The 22,814-nt window shown below is 42.8% G+C and overlaps 1 protein-coding gene across 1 annotated transcript in view; it reads right to left on the reverse strand.

Annotated features, from left to right (window-relative positions):
* Positions 1-22,754, reverse strand: part of POLR3F (RNA polymerase III subunit F) — a 70,772-nt gene extending 48,018 nt beyond the window's left edge. Inside the window, exons 1-4 of the mRNA XM_026683189.2 lie at positions 22,571-22,754; positions 21,919-22,036; positions 21,051-21,118; positions 17,540-17,607 (exon numbers count right to left, since the gene is read on the reverse strand). Of these exons, the coding sequence (XP_026538974.1) occupies positions 17,540-17,607; positions 21,051-21,118; positions 21,919-22,036; positions 22,571-22,644 (328 nt within the window). The 5' untranslated portion in view covers positions 22,645-22,754. The remainder of the gene's footprint in view (positions 1-17,539; positions 17,608-21,050; positions 21,119-21,918; positions 22,037-22,570) is intronic.
* Positions 22,755-22,814: the final 60 nt, after the last annotated feature.

Raw genomic sequence — 22,814 nt, forward strand, 5'->3', positions numbered from 1 at the left:
TGTCAACTTTATGTTAGAGCAGATAAGCTAATAAGAAAAGTCCATTCAAAATACCCTAACCAACCACGATAAGGGAAGGGAAATTGAGTTTGTGATAGTAAACGATGTACATATATGTTTATCTTATTTTTCAGATCCATTCTTCTATTGAGGGGGCAGCATGTCAAGAGTGAAAGATTAGCAGCTATGTGCTTCTTTGTTTTCATCTTGCCATTAAGAGTAAGAGGGGTTGTTACTTTGAAATGGGCAAGTTAGAGAAACGAAACCTCTCCAGTTCCACGGAAGCCTACTGAGACTGAGACTGAGCAGGCGTGAAAATGATAGCAGACAGTTTCCATAACAAAGAGAACGTGTTTCCTTGAGCTACGTGAATATGGTAGGGATATGGCTGGGAAAGACATTGTTATGTACTTTGGTCAGATGCTTTGAGGTTTTAGAATTAGTTTTACTTTGCCATCACCGTGCCTTGTATTCAATAAATAGTAAAATTTTCAGAAATGAAAAGAATCCTGGACTTTTATTTGGATAGTCGAGCTGGAGGTTGACACTATGGTTCCGCTGGCAGTTATGATCTTGGAACCACTGAACAAAATCTTTAAAAATTCCTGGAGCACAGCCAGAGGACTGGAAAAGAGGTGACAGGGTTCAAATTTTCAAAAAAAGGGACAATAGTGGAACCAGGAAACTACAGCTCTATCAGTTTGACACCAATACCTAGGAAAATCCTGGCAAAGATAATCAAATAGCTGATTGTGAGCACATAGAAATGAAAAAGATAATAGAAGCCAGCATGGGTTTGTTGAAAGCCAATTATGCCAAACAAACCTTATTGCCATCTTTGACAAAGTGACTAAATTAGTGGCTCAGGGAAATGCTATGGATATATTGTACTTGGACTTCATTAAGGCATTTGACAAAGTAATCAACAGCCTACTTTTTGGTAAGATAGAACAATGTGGGCTAGGCAATGGCACCACAAGGTGGATTTGTAGTTAGCTGACTAACCATATTCAATGTGTAGTCCTCAATGGAACTACATCTACGTGGAGGGAAGTATGTAGTGCCATACCTCAAAGTTCTATCTTGTGTCCAGTGTTCTTTCAACATCTTTATAATGATCTAGATTAGGGGATAGAAGAATTTGCTTAGGACACCAAGCTGGGAGAATTGCAAGTACTCTGTAAAACAGACTCCATATTCTGAAAGATCTTGCCAGGCTACAGAAATGGGCCTTATCCAAGTAACTGCAGTTCTGTGGTGAGAAAAGTAAGATCTTGCATGCTGAGTCCTTGGTTCAACAGTAGTAACTGTGAGAGGGATGGATCTAAGTGTCCTAGTGGACCACCACTTAAATATGAGCCAGCAATGTGATGTGATTGCCAGAAAAGCTAATGCAGTCCTAGGCTGCATCAAGATTAAGAGATGTGATGGTATCAATCTATACTGCACTAATGAGGCCACGCTTGGAAAACTGCATCCAGTACTGGTCACCATGATACCAAACAGATGATGATATCCTAGAAATAGCACAGAGCAGAGCAACAAAGACAATGAGGACTCTGGGGACTAAAACGTATGGGAACTTGGTATGTTTAGTCTAACACAGAGATGGATTAGGGGTGACCTTTCTTCCAGTACTTAAGAAGCAGTCATAGAGATGACATTAACTTATTCTCTCCAAAGCACCTGAGAACAGGACAAAAAACAATGGTTGGAAAATCATCCTACCTGGAACTAAGAAGTAATTTCCTAATAGTGGAAACAGTTAATTGATTGAGCTGTGGGTGCTCCATCGCTGGCAGTTTTCAAGAAAAGATTGGACATTCACTTGTCCGGGATGGTATAAGTTCCCAAACTTTTTCAGTCCACCATCCCCTTAGTGCTACAAACTCATCCTCAGTGCCCCCCACCCAGGGGTGGGATTCAAATTTCTTAACAACTGGTTCTGTGGGGGTGGCCTAATTTGTGGGTGTGGCTCGGTCATGTGACTGGCTGGGTGTAGCTTGCTGGCTGGGCGTGGCTTTGTGGTCATGTGACCAGATGGGCATGGTTTGGTGGTCATGTGACTGGGTGAGCGTGGCCATGTGACTGGCAAACCAAATATAAGTGGTCCTCGTTTAATGGCCGGTTGCTTAGTGTTCTAATTTATGACTAACCTCCCCAGAGCTACTTGACCTGTTTTTGTTGTTTTGACAGCCATGTGCGCGCGCGTGCACATGCACGCACACACACACCCCTACACCCCTTCTAACTCTGCTGGAGCAGGTGGTTGGACTAGATATCTCATTCACTTTCTCCTCCCTCCCTTTCTTTCTCTTTCTTTCTGTCCCTTCCTTCCATCCCCCCTTATTTCCTTGTCTATCCTTTTTCTTCCTTTCTCTCTCTCTTTTTCTTTCCCTTTTCTTTCTTGTCTCTTCCATCTCTCTTTTTCTCACTTTTTCTTTCTCTCCCTTTCCCTCCCTGCCCCATTCACTTTTTCCTCCTCCCCTCTTTCTTTCTCTCATTCCCGCTTTCTCTATCTTTCTTTCTATCCCTTTCTTCCATCCCTCCTTTCTTTATCTATCCCTTTTCTTCCTTTCTTTTCCTTTCTCTCTCCCTTTTTCTTTCTTTACTTTCTTGTCTGTTCCTTCTCTTTCCCTGTTTCCCTCTCTTTCTCTTTCTTTTTTCTTTCCCTCTTTTTTTCTTCCCCCCTCTTTTTCTCTTTCTTTTCCCTCTCTCTCTCTTTCCCTTTCACTTTCTCTCTCTTTCTCTCTCTCTTTCTCTAGTTCCCTCTCTCTCTTTCCCTCTCTCTCTGTCCCTTCCTTAACCTATCTACCTATTTTCTGCCCAGGCAGCGTGGCCTAATCTGTCAAAGGCCTGGGCTAATCCTGCATCACCCCGTTTCCCCTTTCTGAGGCCCCAGCCCTTAATCTCCGCGTTTCCTCCCCCACGACCGCCTCTTTCGTCGTCCCATGGCCATGACTTTACTTTCCTCCCATGGCTGGCTGCTAGGGAAGGCAAGCCAGGGCTGAGACATTGTTGTCGCTGGGGTCCCCACCAGCCCACGTCACGAATGCTACAGCTGCTGTGTATTTTTTTTAGTGCGGCTGGACTGCAGCCGTACCGAAAAAAACACGCAGTGGGTGGAGGTTTTTTGCAGCTAAAATTACCGACCTCTGGCTTTGTTCTGCTTCTCCAATGCGCCGCTGAGGCTACATTCTACGCGCCGGCCCCACAGGTCCACCCCATTGAGCCCACTGCACCGGAGGAACTTGCCCAAGCAAGTCTGAGAGGAGTGGTGCAGCAGTCAATGGGGTGAGCCTGCTAGAACGCGGGGGCGGTGGCACGTTGGAGAAGCAGAGCAAAGCCAGAGGTTGGTAATTTTAGCTGCAAAAAGACTCCAGATGCCGCATGTTTTTTTTGGTGCGGCTGGACTCCAGCTGCACTGAAAAAAAAACACATGGCATCTGGATGCTTTTTGCAGTGAAAATTACCGACCTCCGGCTTTGCTTGCTCCACTTCTCCAACATGCTGCTGTGGCTGTCAGCGATTGTGTGCGACGTCGCGCATGCACAATAAGGACTGACTGGGCAGGGAACAGAGGAATGGTTGGAGAGGAGTGGGGCCAGCCAGGGGCCCGTTTTACCAGTTCTTCAAACTACCGGGAATGGTAATGAACAGGTAGAATCCCACCCCTGAATTGTGCCTTGCGAGGGCCCCACCTCCAGTGCCTGCCCTTGCCTCTTAGCGCCCCCCTAAGGTATCCCACTGCCCCAGGGGGCGGTACCACCAACTTTGGGAACCACTGGGCTGGAGGGAGAAGCAAGAGGATATCTAGCAACCCTCCACAAGAGAAGGGCCCCCCCAACTACATGATGTAGATGACTTCCTACAACTGCTAGAGGTCAGATTTGAGGAGGGAGAGGAGGACCTGTACGTGGAAGATGAGCTCAGCAACCTAAAGTAGGGAGGGCAGCCTATCAAGGAACACATCCGTGAATTCAGGAGAATCAGTGGGAAGATACCCCTTTTGCCTGAGCGGATGCTGGTTCATTTTTTCAGAACCAGCCTGGACAAGCAAATTAGCAAAGTAACTGCCTCCTCAAATCTGACATCCCAAACTGACTCTCTGAGTGGTTCCGAGTGGCCATAAAAGTTGACGTACTAACGATACAAGAAAGCCATTGGGAGCCAGAGAGGGCAGCCAGATTAGAGACCACCCAGCCAGTGGGATACTGCAGCACCACAACCAGCCCCAAAACCAGCCCTCTCATGAAGTCCATTTAAAGTTACCGAAGTGAGGGAGTAGGGCATATGGCAAGGGCGTGTACAACCTCAGACCTGAAACCAAGTCTGAAACCAACCCCCAGAGCATGACCAGAATGAGGCCCCAGACGTGCTACGAAGGCATCCCAGATGTCCCTACAGGCAGCAAAGGTCCCTCCCCACCCAGCTGAAGGGGGGGGGCAACCCCAGGCAACAGTGATCAGTTGCCAGAATCTTATGACAGCAAGGATAAAGGCGAAAATGACCCAATGGTGAGTGGACCGGTTCCTCCTTTCATCTTCCCAATAAGGTTCATGGCCCCAAAAGCAGGAATTCAGGGGACTTTCCAAGCCCTAATAGATTCAGGCTGCACTAGGTGCCTGATCAACCTAACCACAGTCCTGAAACGGGATCAGAGCGAAAAAACTGACCCACCCGATCCAGTTCGAACAAGTAGATGGCTCCCTGTTGGGAGGAGCCTATGCCACTCACTTAACCAAGCCAGTGAGACTAGAGCTAGCGGATCAGTGGGAAACCATTCAATTCATAGTGACTCCCAAAAGACAGATGCAGTCATACTGGGGCCTTCCTGGCTAGACAAGTGGGGCCCGACCATCTGGTGGCAAGGGAGTAGCTGCAGACTGAGGATAGTGAAGGGACCCCAACCCCTTCCTCACCAGCAAATAGAAGCACCGCCCACACAGAGAACCCTTCCAGAGGGTTCACCAAAACAACTGGCAGCCACCTCTGACAAAACCCCAGAGGTTGGACAGATCCCAAGAGAATATCAAGACCTCACTAAAATATTCAGTGAGACTGAGTGTGACAACCTACCTCCCCACTGTGAGACAGACTGTGCCATAGAAATCATTCCTGTGGCAAAACTACCAAAACCCAAAATGTACGCCATGATGCCCCGGGAAATGTAAGAAATGCGCAAATATATAGACAAAAACTTATCAAGAGGGTTCATCAAGCCAGCCAAACCACGGGTTGCAGCCTGTTCAAAGAAAAAAAAAAAAGATGGAACTATGAGATTATGTGTGGACTTTAGAGTAATCAATGGACTGTGCGTACACAATCTATACCCCCTCCCGCTCATGAAGGACATGCTATCCCACCTGGCCAAAGGGAAGGTCTTTACCAAATTAGATCTCAGAGAAGCATACTATCGAATCTGGATCAGGGAGGGAGGTGAATGGAAAACAGCGTTCAACTGCCCCCTAGGGAGCTTCTAATTCAAGGTCATGCCTTTTGGATTACAGGGGACCCCGGCGGTGTTCATGCAGTGAATAAACGAGGTGCCACGCGAACATCTTTATAAGGGGGTTCTTGTCTACTTGGGTGCCATTCTCATCTACACTGAGATGATGGACGACCACATACCCCTCGTCCGCCAGGTACTAGAAAAACTTCTAGCAGCAAACCTGTATGTCAAGCTGACAAAATTCGAATTTCACCACACACAGTTGGACTACCTGGGCTACCAAGTCTCCAATGAGGGCATAGAGATGGACCCAGCCAAAGTACAAGCGTTCTGGGCTGGCAGCCCCCTCGTACCCGCAGACAGCTTCAAAGCTTCTTGGAGTTCGCAAACTTCTACTGACAATTCATCTCCTCCTTCGTAAGGATCGCCAAACCCATGACGGACCTCCTAAAGACAGGGGGTCCAGAAACGAAACCCTGCCTGGGACAACCCCTATAGTGGGACCTAACCTGCCAAAAAGCATTTGAAACACTGAAAAGAACTGTTTGCAAAAGTACCAGTGCTGAAGCATCCTGACCCCGAACAACCCTTCGTCATTCAAGCAGATGCCAGTGACGTGGCAGTGGGAGCAGTGTTACTTCAAAGACAACCAAGGAAGCCTACAGCCCTCTGCCTACACCTCTCGCAAGCTCACGGATACAGAGAGACAATGGGCTGCATGGGGAAGAGATAATTTTGCAGTGAGATGGGCACTGCAAACCTTGCGCCACCTGCTGGAAGGGGGGCAGAGACCATTCGAAGTCTGGACTGACAATAAAAATCTGGAAGCCCTTAGGACCACACAAAAACTATCACCCAAACAAATCCGATGGGCTCAATACTTCAACTGATTCGACTTCATGCTAAAACACATCCCAGGGGGGAGGAACTTTCTGGCTGATGCCCTCTCCCGCATGCCCCAGTACAAATGCGAAAGGAAGGAGGTCACAAATGCCATCATCCCCCGTACCCAAATAACTGCCTAAGTAACCAACAGATGACAACACCGTGATCGACAAGACCAAACCCGCAGATGACCTAACTACAAAACTCAAAACCAAACTGCTAGCAGACCCCTGGTTCCGTGACAATCAAGACACCTTGACAAAAAGAGATAACCTGGTGTGGAATGGGACAAAACTCTACATCCCTGAATCCCTACGCACCCTAGTTTTTCAGAGGAGCCACGATGCCAAACCGGCAGGCCACTTTGGGTTCTTAAAGACTTTACACTTGGCTCGCAGGCAGTTCTGGTGGCCTGGCATAAAGAAAGACTGGACAGTTATGTGAAAAGTTGCACCATCTTTGTTGCAATGAAAAAACGACCAGGAAAACCCCCTGGACTGCTACAAACGGTAGCAGAGTCGACGAGGCCATGGGAGGAGATTGCAATGGACTTCATAGTGGAGTTACCGAAAAGTGGGGGAAACACGGTGATCTGGACTGTAATAGACTTATTTTCCAAACAGGCGCATTTCATCCCTTGCAGCGGACTACCCTGCCAGTTAGCCAAGCTGTCCTGAAGCACATCTACCGCCTGCATGGAGTACCATGGAGAATTATCTCAGACAGAGGGGTCCAACTCACAGCCAAATTTTGGAGGGAGTTCCTGCGGTCTATTGGGTCATCCCAGGGTCTTAGCTCGGCCTTTCATCCAAGCACCAATGTGGGAGATTGAACGCCATGGTAGAGCAGTATCTGAGGTGCTACGTAAACTATCAGCAATCCAATTGGGCGGACCTCCTGCCTTTCACGGAGGTCGCGTACAATAATGCTGCTCACAGTAGCACGGGACTAACCCCCTTCAAGGTAGTGAGCAGCATAGACTTCGTCCAAATGCCTGAGTGTCCAAGGGACCCACCCCACCTCCTTAGTCAGGCTGACCGATTGGATGTCAATGCTGAAAGCAACTTGGGAGAATGTCAAAAAAGCACTGACAAAAGCGGCACAGACCTATAAGAGACAGGCAGACAAACACCAAACCCTGCAATGACCATTCCAGTTGGGGGAGAATGTCTGTCTCTCCACCAAATATCTGAGGTTAAGATTCCCTAGCAAGAAATTGGGGGCAAAGTTCATGGGATCATTCCCCATAGTAAAGATCATGAACCCAGTCACGGTGCAATTGAAGTTGCCATGATTGTTAGGGAAAATACACCTGGTATTCCATAGTAGCCTATTAAAACCCGTGGTCAGATCAGCGCTGAGGCCTCTACCTCATGAGCTCCCAGATCCCGTGGTCATAGGAGGCCAAACCCATTATGAGGTGCAACGAATCCTCAATTTGAGGTGGCACAGGAGACAACTCCAATATTTAATCAAGTGGAAGGGCTACCTTATCAGAGGCACCATGGGTAAAGAGTAGGAATGTCCAAGCCGATAGCCTTGTAGCAAGGTTCCATGCAGAAAAATCCAACCAAACCTGGGGTTTTTTGTGAGCATAAGCTTCCATATCCGCAATTCATTTGATTTTGTGTGTGTTATACAAGTCACCTTCAAAAAATGAGGGAAGCCAAATGTCAACTCATAAAACATTTTGTATAGATGTTTTATAGTTGATAACAGAAAGAAGGGGGGGAGTTTCAAAGAGCTGGTGGCAGTGTGGAATCGAAAGTACATTCCATTCATATTTTCTTCAAACACTGATTAATGACTGAAGCTTCTGCCATGCAAAAATCTAATTGGAGAGCATGATTGATGACTCTTGGCTATGGATGTTTTTCATTGGATGATACATTCAAAGGGTTGGGGGGAAAAGCAGGATCAAGAGTGACAAGTGAATTACGTATCTCAGAGTTGGCTACGCCCAGGTAAATGCCGGACGTAAATGTTACATTCAAATAAATCTTTTTTAGTGTTGACAGTGTAGCTCAAGGCACATGATTTAATTGGAGTAACTGCCGGAATCCTGACATATGAAAGCTGGGTTGTGAGTAAGGAGACTACATCAACCCATGAAGTTCGAGAAATTTTGGTGGCCAAGAATGAAAAAGGACATAGAGCAGTGGTCGCCAACCAGGGGACCACTGGTGGTCCGTGAGAAAATTTGGGTGGTCCGCAGAGAAATGTCACCCACAAAGCACCTCCCCCCCAAAGCAATTAATCCAGACTATGCGGGAACACAAGGCTTGCATCACTTGCATTGAGAACAACACGAGGTAGTGAGGGGAGGGGGGAAAGAATGGAGGGGGGAACTGGTCCCATTCGCCCATGCGCCTTCCCTGGCCACCAGGCTGCTTCTTTCAACATTTTTCTTCTGCTTTTGGCAGCAAAAAGTCTTTCTTTCTCTCCCTCAAACTCCACCAGAAATGAGTTTTTGGGACCCTGCAAGGCATCCTGCTCCAAGAGGCTGCGCTGGTGCAACAAGTCTCACAAAGACTCATTTCTGGTGGAGTTTGGGGGAGAGAAAGACTTCTGCTGCTTCTGCTGCTTTCCTTGCATGAAGCCAAAAGTCTCTCTCTCTCTCCCCCTGAGAACGGAGCTGGAGACTGTGATCCCAAATAAAGATTGATCGATTGGTAGGAAAACAGGGTGGGAAATTTTCCTGCAGACGTTTTTGGGGATTTTCCCAGGTCTCTGGTCCACGGGATTTATAATTATGAGTTTGGTGGTCCTTGAGGTCCGAAAGGTTGGTGACCCCTGTCATAGAGAGCTATCTAAAAAGTTGCGCGGTATGTGTAGCTATGACAAAAAGGCCTGGGAAGAGTTCGAGTTTGCTGCAGTAGTGGGGCCAACCCAGCCTTGGGAGGAGATAGCGATGGACTTCATAGTCAAATTTCCAGAAAATGGAGGGAATACTGTCATAGGACGGCAGGGTGGATAAAAATTGATTTAAAAAAACAATTTTTTTAATTTAAATCAGATTTTTTTTATTTTTATCAAATTTATTTTATTAAAATGGTTTTGGAGTAAAAATCTATCTAAAGATAGTTTTCTATTTAAGATACATTAATAATTTAGTTTATTCAGCATGAAATAGAATTCTTAATTAGTAGCATGAGGCTGTATAGTCTGCAACATTTACATTTTTGGTAAACTCATTCAATGAATCCAAGCTCTGCAATCTAAACAGGAAACCTTCTTTTTGTTTGCAAGTAATATTAAAGATTCTAACTACCAGCAAGAATGAGTCCTTACCATTTAAAGAGTACCTGTAATTTCAGATCCATCATGGCAGAGCCTTTTAGCGGGCATCCACTCAGCTGCTGTCTGCCACATCCCTCACCTTGTTGTATCACTGCCTCATCACCAGCCATCCCATTAAAATGAATGGAACTGTTGGTGAGTCAACAGCGGGTCAAAGGAGGAGCTGGTGTGGGACAAAGATGACAGTTGCTCTTTAAAAATTATGATTTAAATCAAGTTGATTTAAATCAAATCCATCCTGATGGATGGTGATTAATCTCTTCTCTAAGCCAGATTTCAGATTTGTAGCTTGCCCAAGCCTTCAGCCCAGAGACTAGCCAAGATGTTTCTGCAGCAGATCTATTGACTGCACGGAGTGCTGAAGTGCATCACCTCAGAGGGGTGCAATTTTCAGCTAAGTTCTGGTGGGAATTCATAAAACTAATAGGGCCCTCTCGGGGCTTAGTTCTGAATTTCATCCGAGCACGAACGAAGCTGCAGAACGAGCCAGCACAATAGTAGAGCAGTACCTACACTGCTATGTCAACTATCAGCAATCAAATTGGGCAGAACTCCTACCATTTGCTGAGGTTGCCTACAACAATGCAGTGCAGAGCAGCACTGGACTCGCCCCATTTAAAATAGCCACAGGAGTGGAGTTTGTGCCTATGCCAGAATACCCAAGAGAGCCTCCCTCATCGGTGTCCCTAACAGAATGAGTAGGTTATCTTCAAAATGCATGGGAAAATATATATTAAAAAAAAGACCCTAGCTAAAGCAACAGAGAATCAAAAAAAGACAAGTGGATAAAAACGAATTCCCCAAGGGGAATTCCACATAGGGGATAAGATGTATCTGTCTACAAAATACCTAAAACTGAGACTGCCTTGTAAAAAACTAGGGCCCAAAAACATAGGGCCCTTCCCAATAGTGAAGGTCATTAACCCAGTTATAATAGAATTAAAGCTACCCAGAAAACTGGGTAAAATACACCTGGTATTCCATTGTAGCTTGTTAAAGCCAGCCAAGGATTAAGTTAAGGCCAGTCAAGAGAAAGGAGGTCCAGGACCAATAATAGAGGGTGATGAAAAGCATTATGAAGTTAAAATAATTCTAGATTCTAGACTTTACAAAGGGAAATTACAACACTTGGTGCAGTGGAAGGGTTATCCAATGTCAGAAGTGAGGTGGATTAAAGCCTTAATATTAAAGCAGATCACCTAATAAATAGATTCCATGCAAAATACCCTCAGAAGTCAGGGACCCTCTCAGTTAAGGGATAAGGAACTTCAATGCTATTAATATGCATTTGCTATTTTTCAGATTTCTCCTGTTTTAAAATGTGGGCTGTCAAGCTTTAAAATGTGCTCATGCTGCTTTCACTTTTACTGCTCTCAGCTTGCCAATGAACTGGGGGGGAGGGGGAGGAAGGTGGAATTAGAATGTGGATTGTAATAATCAAGACAAGGGTCTTCAAACTTGGCAAGTTTAAAACTTGTGGACTTCAACTCCCAGAATTCCTGAGTTAACATGACTGGAGGAGGAATTCTGGAAGTTGGAAGTCCACTGGTCTTAAAGCTGTCAAGTTTGAAGACTCCTGCATAATGCAATCAGACTGTGAGAACCAACATCACTTCAGCAACTGTTTGCCAGACTTGCAAGACATCTCCTCATGACAATATTATGACAATTAATTGGACAATGTGACCCAAGAAATAGTCAAAGCTGGTTTTGCTTTCATACTGTGCTGAAATGATGTACTCAATAAAGCTTTGCATTAAGCAATTGGATCGTCTCATCAGTGCTTACTGGATTGGGTTCATCAGTCAGAACCTTGACATCAATGACCTTTGGCAGATCAAAGATAAAAATGTTAAAAGAAAGCATCAAGAAAAAAATAGTCAAGAATGGCTTAGGTCTTTTTTTACTATGACGTATCTTCCTGGGCTAGAGAGGAGGGAGGGATGGGCTTGGGGCCATCTGTTTTGTCTCAACCCCAAAGAAGATGAGAGTGTGGCACCTGATAACAACTTACCACCCTCCCAGCCTAAAGTTCTCAGAGCAACTCAACACCTGGTGATTGGCTCGCATCTGACTGAGCAGGAGGGGTGGGGAGAGAAGTTTCACCAAGTAACTTTTAACCTAACATTTTAGTGTGGGAACTTCAGATACTGCCTATTCTCTTTGTTATCACTGTCTCCCAATAAGTTCCTTATGAAATGCCTGTTTCAAGAGTTCTGCTTTCTTGAGGATACAGCTGAGGCAAGACATTCTTTTCATTAAGCTACCCAAATCCTACAACCATTTTTCTTGTTTGAAGCCTCCAGTCCCCTAATAATCTTTGTTGCTCTTTTCTGCATTCTTTCTAGAGCAGGGGTGTCGAACTCAAGGCCCGTGGGCCAGATCCGTTCCACAAGATAGACTTGGCCCGCAGGGCTGTCCTGGAAACAGTGAGGGACCGGCCAGCAGCAACTTGGCCTGCCCCAGGCTGTCCGGGCACTGATCTGCAACCTGAGCACACCCAAGTCTAGCAGGCAAAATTCAGGCACCCTGAGCAGGGAAAGCCAGATCCCCATCAGCAGCCATGGTGCTGATAAGGATCCAGCTTTCCCCACTTGCAGTGACCAACTTTTGCCTGCTGGGCCTGGGCATGTTCTACCACCTCTCCTCGGGCTTTCTAGCTAGTTTTCTAGCTGCATTGGGCCCAAGGTGCATCAGGTGCGTGAAAGGAACACACTCCACATGCAGGCCAAGGACAAGATTCAAGAGGAAGCCGAGAAGATGACCAGGAGCGACCTGCTCTCCAGCCGCAAGCAAAAACAGACAAAGGGCACAAATGGCTGACAGTTTCCTGCACCAGCTGTCCCACCCATGTTGCCTTGCAGTGGCATAACCTCCATCCTGCCCCCTGCATTGTCTCACTACACCTCATCCTGTGGGACAAGTCTCCCGCCCCTCACCCCACCTGCCGTAGACTGCTGGATTCCTTCTCAAATACTGCCTGGCCTGCACAAGCAAGATTGAGCTGCCCATGCCCCATCAGCTGTGACCATCCCAGCCATGCCCCTCCCCCCTCCCCCGGAGGACAACCATAATGCTGATGAGGCCCACAATGAAATTGAATTTGATACTTCTGGTCTAAATACTATTGCTACATAGATCCAATGACTCACAGAAAGGCTGCTTTAAGACTTCTGTATAAAGAGCTTCCGGTTAGGCTCCCTTGGCGACGGACCAAAATCTTGGAAGTCCGCAGTTTCGGTCTGTGCTCGCCGCTGGAGGGCCCTGATCTACCTGATTTGGGGCCGAAGCCACCCAGTAGAAGTGGCGGAAAAAGGGGAGAATGCCAGCTGAGTTGAGGGGAGCCGCATTCCCCCTCCTTGGTGAGGCATAAAATTCCTCTCTGAAGGCAGATGCAGAGGTGGCCAAAATGGCCATTACAAAGAGGAAGATCTGACTGGACAAGAATCATGCAGGAGTGGAGAAGGAAGACAGCTTGGGTGACTGGGCTAAGCAGGATTAACATCTGAATACAAGGTACCCTGGAGCTAAAATACTTAAGAATTCTTTGGAAAAGACTTTTAAAGCTGCGGCAATGAAGGGGGGGGGGGAGATCTGACAACTGGAAGCGGCTTTGAATTTTGAGAGAAAAGTTAGAAGAGGAAAATAATGAAAATGATCCTGACACTAAATAGGCAAAATTAAAGCTGAAATCGAAAGTGAAAAAAGGCAAACAAGGAACTTTTTAAACTTAAAAGCCAGAAAAGAAGAAAAAGCGGAGGAAGGGAAAAAGGGGGTGGAACTTGGACATACTAAAGACTGCCACTTGATGGTAAAAGAAATTAATGTGAACTTTTAAAATACTTTTAAAGAATAACAAAGTAAATGAAATTTTGCTACAATCAAATAGAGCCCCTGGAAAGTGAAAGTGGAGCTTGGAACTTTGTAACAAAGAAAGAAGCAAGAAAAAACTGTTCTGGAATTGTTTGATGATTTTGGAAACTTTGAACATTGGATTATTACTGGATACAATGAAATTTATTCTGGGAAGCAATCTTATAGAATTTGGTTGTCTAAAAGTACTGGGAAGCATTGAAAGATGGCAGAACTTTACTTGGAACTGAAAATGGAATTAAAAAATATGAAGGAACAACTGCAACTACAAGGAGAATTGTTTGGCTTTGCTCTGCAATTTCTGGAAATAACAGTTTTGGACTATGAGGATCAGCGAAAAACTTCAGAGGAAGAAGAAGACTTGAATAAAGGAGAGGCCATCGTTAATAAAAAATTGGGATGAGGTTTGAAACTCAAAAAGGGGAAAAGGGACTTAAAAATTGGATATTAGAGGAGGTAATCAGAAAAAGGAACAGTGTGAGAAATAAACAAAATATAAGGAAAGAGCAGAAGGGAGGATTACAGAAGGAAGCATTAAAGAGGGAGGGGGAAAAACTGGAGTGAGAAAAAGGAGAAAATAAAGAGGAAAAAAGTTATAAAAAACAGAATCAGGAAATAAAGAAATATGGGAAACGAACAAGAACTAAAGGAAATAATTTGATTGATAGACAGAGATAATGGTTGAAAATACAACTAAAATAGAGGATTCTGCATGGTGATAAGGGATTGTATAAATATTTTAGAAATAAGAAATTATGTAGAAAGCAGGAAAATATACATAATTAAAATGGAAGATGAAATGGGGATTGTTACTTAATAAAATGCTCGATAACAATTAGATCAAACAAAAAACAAAAATATGTAAAATACAATTGAATTATATTAATGTATATTAAGGATTTATAAAATATGATTGAAATGAATTACAAGATGGATTGTAAGGGAAATACCAGTTTTTCCTTTTTTTAGGATGAATTTGAACTGATTATCTTCTTCCTTTTTATTATTATTATTTTTTTAAACTTAAAATTGTTTAGAGGTAATTTAAAGGGGAAGTACCATGCAGAATCTGACTAAAAAGGGATTTATGTTATAATATAGCTATTAGGTGATGGGAATTATAATTGTTTAATGGGATAATTTAGAAGTAGAATTTTTAATGGGATGTGAAAGGAAATCAACTATATGAAGGTGACACACTTTATTTATTTTTAATAGTTTTTATTCAAGAAAAAATATTTTAAAAAGAGAATCATGTTCTCACATTTTAGTGTTTTCATAACAGTGTATATCTCTATTAGTGTTAATTAAGATCATTTACTATAAAGATATCTTAAATCTAATTCCTGATTTCTTACATCTACGTTATTAATACGTCGTAATAGTTTGTTTTCCTATGTTACTACACTACTACACCTGTATACATAGCTATACTATACATATATTCATAGCTATACATTTATCCTTATTTCTGTTGTTCCATATTTCTTCAATCATTTTCACTTATACATCTTTATTTCCTTTTCATTTAACCATTTGTACCATGTGTTCCATGTTATAAAAAATTCTCCCTCTTCCTTGTTTTTTAATATCATAGTTAATCTAATCATTTCTGTGCATTGGTAAATTTTGTTGATTACTGCTAAATATGTGGGTACCATTGTTAATTTCCAATTTTGGGCAAAGGCTATTCTTGCTGCTGTGATGATGTGTAGTATTAGATGCTGTTGTTTTTTACTCCAAGACAGTTCTGGCATTCCCAATAAGGTCTCTGGGTTGAGTTTAATCTTTAATTTTGTCATCTCTTCCAGCCATCCCTGTATTTTAGACCACTATTTTCGAGCTTTGGGGCATGTCCACCACATGTGAAAATATGTTCCCTGGCTATGATTGCACTTCCAGCATTTGGGTGACATATTGGGAAACATTTTTGCCAATCTTGCTGGTGGAAGGTGCCAGCGGTAGAACATTTTATATTCTCTTTATATGATACTGATAACATTAATTTATAGTTGGTTTGCCATATTCGTTCCCATTGTTCTAAGTGGATGTTATGACCGTAATTTTTAGCCCATATTATCATATTCTCCTTAACCGTTTCCCCTTCTATTTTAAATTCCAATGAGCAATTGTATAATTTAGTAATCATTTTTTTCCACTTCTTTGTAACATTTTGTCTAGTTCCTGTTCTTTGTTGTAAAATCCAAATTGTTCCTTGTCTTTTTTATATTTTGTTTGAATTTGGAGGTACAGCCACCACCCAATTTCAATTCCTTGTGTTTTGAGTTGTATCTGTGATTTCAGGTCACTGAAGGTGACACACTTTAATTGGCAACCATAGGGGAAATCTTTTTTTTTTGTAATGTTTGAAATGTGGATATGGATTGAAATTGTACACAGGACAGATAAAAGTATAATTATTTTGAAAATATGAAAACCTTGAAAAGGTTTGAAAAGGATTTAGATATGAATGAGTTATAAAATAAGCCTGTGGGAAGTATTTGAGGGGAAAAATTAATAAAGAATATTTAAAGTAGTGATATGTGAAAGATAATGTGAATGTGAAAGATAAAAGATGAATATGTAACTGAGATTATATCTGTATGGAGATTTGAAAAACTGGAACCAAGCTGTTCACTAAAAGACATGTTTTATTTTTCTTTGTTTTGTGAAAACCAAAATAAAATTTCTTAAAAAAAAAAAGACTGCTGTATAAAGAGCAATAGCAATTGTTGTGTCACCAACAGGTATTGAATAGCCAATAATAATTGTGGCTATTATCACGTTTCCCAGAAAATATGATCTACGACAAAAACAAGCCCTAGCTCTATTTTCACACCTGTACCTAATATAAGCCCTATCCCAAAATTAAGCCCTAGTTAAGCCCTGCCCACCATATGGTTATACGAGGTAGGGCAAGGCGCAGTCGGAAAAGTCAAGCTGGGGTGGGGAGTGGAACTGCCCCATGCAACCCGCACCCACTTACCTTAGGACCGCCACAGCCAGACCTTTCACGCCCTGACAGCTGCCATGCCCCTGCCCAACTTCTGTATCCGCTTGCATCCACTGGGTGTAAGGCTCATCACGCTGGTGCTGCCGCTCGCAGGACACGGCAAGGCACAGTACACCAAGCAGCATCCTGCCATCAGCAGCACCACCATTGCAACAAGCCCTTCAGTGTTCAGCTGCCAGTGGCAGCACCAGCGCAATGAGCCACATGGCATCTGGCCATGAGCAGCTGCAGAAGTCAGACAGCAGCAAGACAGGTGTTGGGGCATATGTGTGGCTGAGTGGTACTAAGGTAAGCGGACAAGACATCACCCCAAAATAAGACCTGTTGCTTATTTTGGGGGCCCAAAAGAAAATAAGACGGGGGACAATTGAGAACTAATAATCACAAGCATCTCAATCACTTTTTATCTAGACTCGACCCAGTTTTATGCAACTACAATTCTGTAATTGTTCCAAAGGACAAATGCAGGTCTTGACCACCAAGGTGATGTCACAGAAGGACTGGCCAAACCAGGAGGAGAAATCAAGCAGGGAATTAATTTCTACACAGGCCCAAGAGGGCAAGGTCCAAAACCCTCCCCCAAATGCCATTAAACCTTATTTAGTGTGGCCTGGGTGGAAACCACCAGTCTGAGAAGTTTCTGATATTATGAGCAACAAAATAGCTAATTGAACTCTTCATGTGGGAATCTGGTTGTTTGCAACAGACATGTTCCCTGCTCTGGGATGGAATAATACCAAACAAACAGCTACCAAGGCAACTAAATATTCAATACATTTTCTACAAATTAAGAAATGATAGAAATAACTGTTAATTTTTGATATTTCTTTTTTCCTCCTAGTCCTTGATCACATATGTATGAAAATGAATTTGTCCAGACTTCCTTTTATATCTACTCAGCAAGCAATCAGTAATTTTCTCATACTTTTGGAATTCCATCATATTGAAGAACAGTATAGCTATTGCACTTCACAAAGAAACAGTAAAGCAGGACACCAGATAAACCAGACACAGACCTTTATCTCCTGCGTCCTCTATAATCTGATATACCAGTTTCTCCTGATTGTCAGATCCCTTCATTTTGCTGCAAGAAAAAATAATGTAAAGTGAACATATTTTCATTTTTCAAAGATCAAAAAGCTTTGGTAAACATGGAGAACAGATAGAAGGGAAGTATTCCTTCCTGAAACTCAAGAAAAAACTAATCTTGAATAATTATAACCACTGGAATTCTCTCACTGGAATCCTCTCAGCAAAATGAGATCACTTGGCTTCCTGATCTCTCACACATCAGCTCACATGTATTCCGTCCTACCAGTAGCACATGTTTTTTAGGGCAAAATGGTTCAAAGACTTCAACAAAGTAGCTTATACTACAAAAGCAGGGGTGGGATTCAAATTTTTTAACAACCAGTTCTGTGGGCATGGCTTAATTTGTGGGTGGTCATGTGACTGGGTGGGTGTGGCCAGATGGCCATGTGACTGGCAAACCAAATACAAGTGGTCCTCGCTTAATGGCCAGTTGCTTAGCAAGTATTCTAATTTATGACTGACCTCCCCAGAGCTACTTGACCTGTTTTTGGAATTTTGACAGCCATGCACACACACACACACACACCCTTCTAACCTTGCTATTCTATGATTCTGTAAGGATCTTTTGCTGGAGCTTGGAGTTTGGTGGTCCCTGAGGTCCAAAAGATTGGTGACCCCTGCTCTGCACTACATTCTGCAACACCTTGAATCTCCTAATACCTACGCAAAGGTCCTGTTTGTAGACTTCAGTTCAGCATTCAATACCATCATTCCAGACATTATTCTAACTAAATTAAACCAGCTAGCGGTACCTGAACACACTTGTAAGTGGATCATAAGCTTCCTAAAGCAGGAAGCAGTAGGTGAAGCTAGGCAGAATCACATCTGATACCTATACAATTAGCACAGCCCCCCCCCCCCAAGGCTGTGTGCTTTCTCCACTTCTCTTCTTCGTATATACCAATGACTGCATCTCAAACGATCCATCTGTTAAAATACTGAAGTTTGCAGATACAGCAGTGATTGATCTCATTTGAGACGACAAATCTGCAGACAGGAGGTTGTTCAACATGCCTAGTGGTGTAACCGGAACAATCTGGAACTGAACACACTCAAAACCATAGAAATGGTGGTAGGCTTTAGAAGAAACCCTCCCATACTACCACCTCTTACAATACTAGACAACACAGTATCAACAGTAGAGACCTTCAAATTTCTAGGTTCTATCATTTCACAAGACCTAAAATGGACACCTAACATCAAAAATGTCCTCAAAAAAGCACAACAAAGAATGTTCTTTCTGCGCCAACTCAGAAAGCTCAAACTGCCCAAGGAGCTGCTGATACAATTCTACAGACGAATTATTGAGTCTGTCATCTGCACCTCTATAACTGTCCTGTTGGGTTTGGTTCTGCAACCCAACAGGACAGACACAGACTTCAGAGGATAATTAGGACTGCAGAAAAAAAAATTACTACCAACTTGCTTTCAATCAAGGACCTGTATACTACACGAGTCAAAAAGAGGGCTGTGAAAATATTTACAGACCCCTCACATCCCGGACATAAACTACTTCAACTCCTACCCTCAAAACGATGCTATAGAGCACAGCACACCAGAACAACTAGACACAAGAACAGAATTTCCTGAACACCTACACTCTGCTAAACAAATAATTCCCTCAACACTGTTCAACTATTTACAAAGTCTGCACTATTACTATTAATCTTCTCATCACTCCTTATCACCTATCCCCTCCCACTTGTGACTGTAGGACTGTAAGTTCGTTGCTTGTATCCTTCACAATTTATATTGACTGTTTTCTAGAATGATTTGTTTGCTTATTGTACCCAATGGCTATTAAGTGTTGTACCTTATGATTCTTGACTCTTGACGAATGTATCTTATGTACACTTGAGAGCATATGCACCAAGACAAATTCCTTGTGTCCAATCACACTTGGCCAATAAAGAATTCTATTCTATTCTATTCTCTCACTTGATCTTGATTGTATCCCTCTGTTAATGCAATTTAGGACTGCATTGGCTTTTTTGGCTGCCGTCACACAGTTAGTTCATATTTAATTGGTTGTCTACTAACACTCCAATATTACTGCTCTTAAGCCTGGTTTTTCCCGGTCTATATTTGTACTTTTGGTTTTCTTGCCTAAGTTTAAGACTTTACTTTTCTCTACATTTAATTTCATTTTGTTAGATAGGGCCCAGTGTTAAAAGTCTGTCAAGATCCATCTGGATCTTGAGCCTATCTTCTAGGGTATTGGCTATTCTTGCAAGCTTAGCATCATTTGCAAATTTGGTAAGTTCCCCTTCTATTCAGTCATCTAGGTCAGTGGTCCCCAACCTTTTTTGTACCAGGGACCGGTTTCAAGCAGAAAATTTTTCCAAGGACCCGGGGAGAGAAGAGAAGGAGGGGGCTTTTCCTGTCGTCGCAGCTATTCCGAAGCGCCGTTTCACCCCCACCCCCACCCGCCCGCCGCGCTCTTCAATCCACAGTGTCCCGTTCTGCCTGCCTGCCTGCCTGCCTTAGTTTCTGGTTGTTTGGGAGCAGCTTCGCTGAGAATAATAACTATTCGCCTCTTTTACTCAGCCGAAGCTGTTCCGATTCAACCATTAACGAAGGCAGGCAGGCAGGCAGAACGGAGCACTGCGGGCGGGCGGGCGGACGGGGTGGGGGGGGGAGAAACGGGCGCCGGGAAGCTGCGGCGACAGGAAAAGCCCCCCGCTTCTTTGAAGCAGTTTCTTCCTGTGCTGGTGGAGGAGCGAGAGAGCGACTGAGAGAGCTGACCCAGAGAGAAGGACAGGCTTCGGTTGCTTCCTCCCTCCCCTTCTTTCATTTGTGTCCTTGATCCCCGATCCCAGCAGCATTCACCGAAGGTGAAGAAAGCCGCCATTTTTTTTTTTAAAAAAATTCTTTGCGGCCCGGTAGAGAGTGCTCCACGGCCCGGTACCGGTCCGCGGCCCGGTGGTTGGGGACCCCTGATCTAGGTCATTTATGAAGATGTTGAAGAGTACTGAGCCTTAAGATGGAACTTTGTGGTACCCCACTGCTTTCTTCCCTCCATGTAGATGTACCATTGAAGACTACTCATTGAGTATGGTTTGTCAGCCAGTTACAAATCCATCTGATGGTGATGCTTTCTATCCCACCTTTTTCTAGCTTACCAAGAAGTAGGTTGTAGTCAACTTTGTCAAATGCCTTGCTAAAGTCTAAATATATTATGTCCACAGTATTTCACTGGTCTACTAATTTAGTCACTATGTATCAGTGGGGATGGAAAGATTCTCTGGTTCCCTAGAACCCTGGTTCCCTGCCATAACCCTGTAGAAGTTTTGTATATAATTACATAAATTGTGTGTATATGTTTACTTCACTTCTGTTATGTTCTCATCTTATGCTAAATAAATAATCTCTACTGCTTTTTCATACTAAGAAACTGATGGACAATTTTAACAAGAGTAAAAAAATAATTCATACGTAGCATTCTGAGATTCCTTGATTCTGTAGAGAAGTCCACCACTGCTTCTCAAAAGATCTAGTTGACCCTAAGAGAATACACACAACTTTAAAGCATTTAAACAGATTTCTAATAATATATACATAACAGGAAGCAATATATTTCTTAACTGCCTATCTGTGAGGGAGATGGAAGATTAAGAAATATAAAATATAATAAATAAATAAATATAAAGTCTTCAGTCACAAAATTAGTCAAATTCAGTAACCCTGACTCTTATTAGGAATAATTACTTCATCCTTCTTCTGCAAACCAATGAATGGTTTACACTTTTAAGAGATGCAGACATACTGCCTAGAGTTCCTGATTAAAAAGCAGAATATAAAGAAATAAATTCCATACTATAATTGTTTTCAGAGAATTATAACAATACAGATACATATGTTAAAAAGCATAGACTGGCTATAGTTTTCAGTGAGCTTCTATTCATTGGCAAGCTCGTATTCCTATTGTTTCATCTATTGTTTAATTTTTACTTATGCTGTTCCATTTGAAACTAACTTTGAGTAATAAATATGTAAGCAGGAATTAAACAGTTAACATATTATAAAATATTGTCAAAAGAAATTATAATAAAATTAACATGTGAAGTGTTTTTTTTAAATCAAAGGGTTTTTTCCCCCAACAGGATAAAGGACACTAAATTCATAAGGGACATGTTAAGAATCCTAGAATGGCAAGGATGCAGCAATCTAAATACGAACTTATAGGTTGATGAAAACTGTAAATTGTATTCTTACTTTAAAATAGTACTTACTACATAGAACATAGTTTTTGCAACTGGATAACTTTTTTAACAACAACCACATACAATTCAGAAGCTGTTACCATAGATAGCAGTCTGTTAATGGCCATAGCCCGTTGCTGAGCTTCCATGTGAGGCATGTCATTCTGAATTACTTGGTCTGTAATACCATGGGGAAACTGATGGCACAGCTCCATTATCCTGGGCAAAATAGAAGTGGTAAGACAAATACACTTAACTCTAAATTTGTGTACTCTTTTCTTCTTATAAAATTATGAGTCTACTAGTGAGACTATAAAATAAATAAAAACATGTTCCACCCATAAAGAGGCAAATACAAATGAAAAGAAACATAAAAGCATAAAATAAAGTCAGAAAACATGGAAATGAATTATGTAAACAATTTGTTCTTTGCAGTTTACATGAAAATTAAATTGGCTAAAATCTATATCTAATATCAATTATTTTGCGAATAAAAAGACACTGACTTCTCAACAATTAGCACTTAAAGAAATAGACGCGTGTTCGAAAACTAAAACTTGTTCAACCACTTTGAACAACTTCCCTCAAAATCAAATGTGTCAACACATCCTACATTCATTAATTCCATCCAGGTTTTCTCATTCCTACGCGTTAACCCCGCCCCGCGTCCTACTCAACCCCCCCAAGTTCGACCCATACTATCTTTAGGCCTACCAATCAGTAGTTAATTCTCCGTTCCCACTCACATACTACCTGTTTTCGATTTCCAGAGGTTCTGGAGCTTTCAAGTCCGCCATTACAAAACCATTTTTCTTCTCTTCGTTCATATACACTTCCCCACTTTCTCCCCTGAACCCATTCAAATTACGTTACGTATGAATCATCCAAACGCCTCCGTTAAAAGAAGCGGTGTGATAACGTCATTTCAAAGCGCCTGGCAGAACAGACGTAACGGAAATCACCATGGAGACGGATCCCAACAACGCCTTTTTGAATT

The sequence above is a fragment of the Notechis scutatus genome, chromosome 3 (assembly GCF_049901735.1).
Source record: "Notechis scutatus isolate UNSWTSFEM ecotype Mainland chromosome 3, rNotScu1.2, whole genome shotgun sequence".
In the NCBI taxonomy this organism is placed as follows: Eukaryota; Metazoa; Chordata; class Lepidosauria; order Squamata; family Elapidae; genus Notechis; species Notechis scutatus.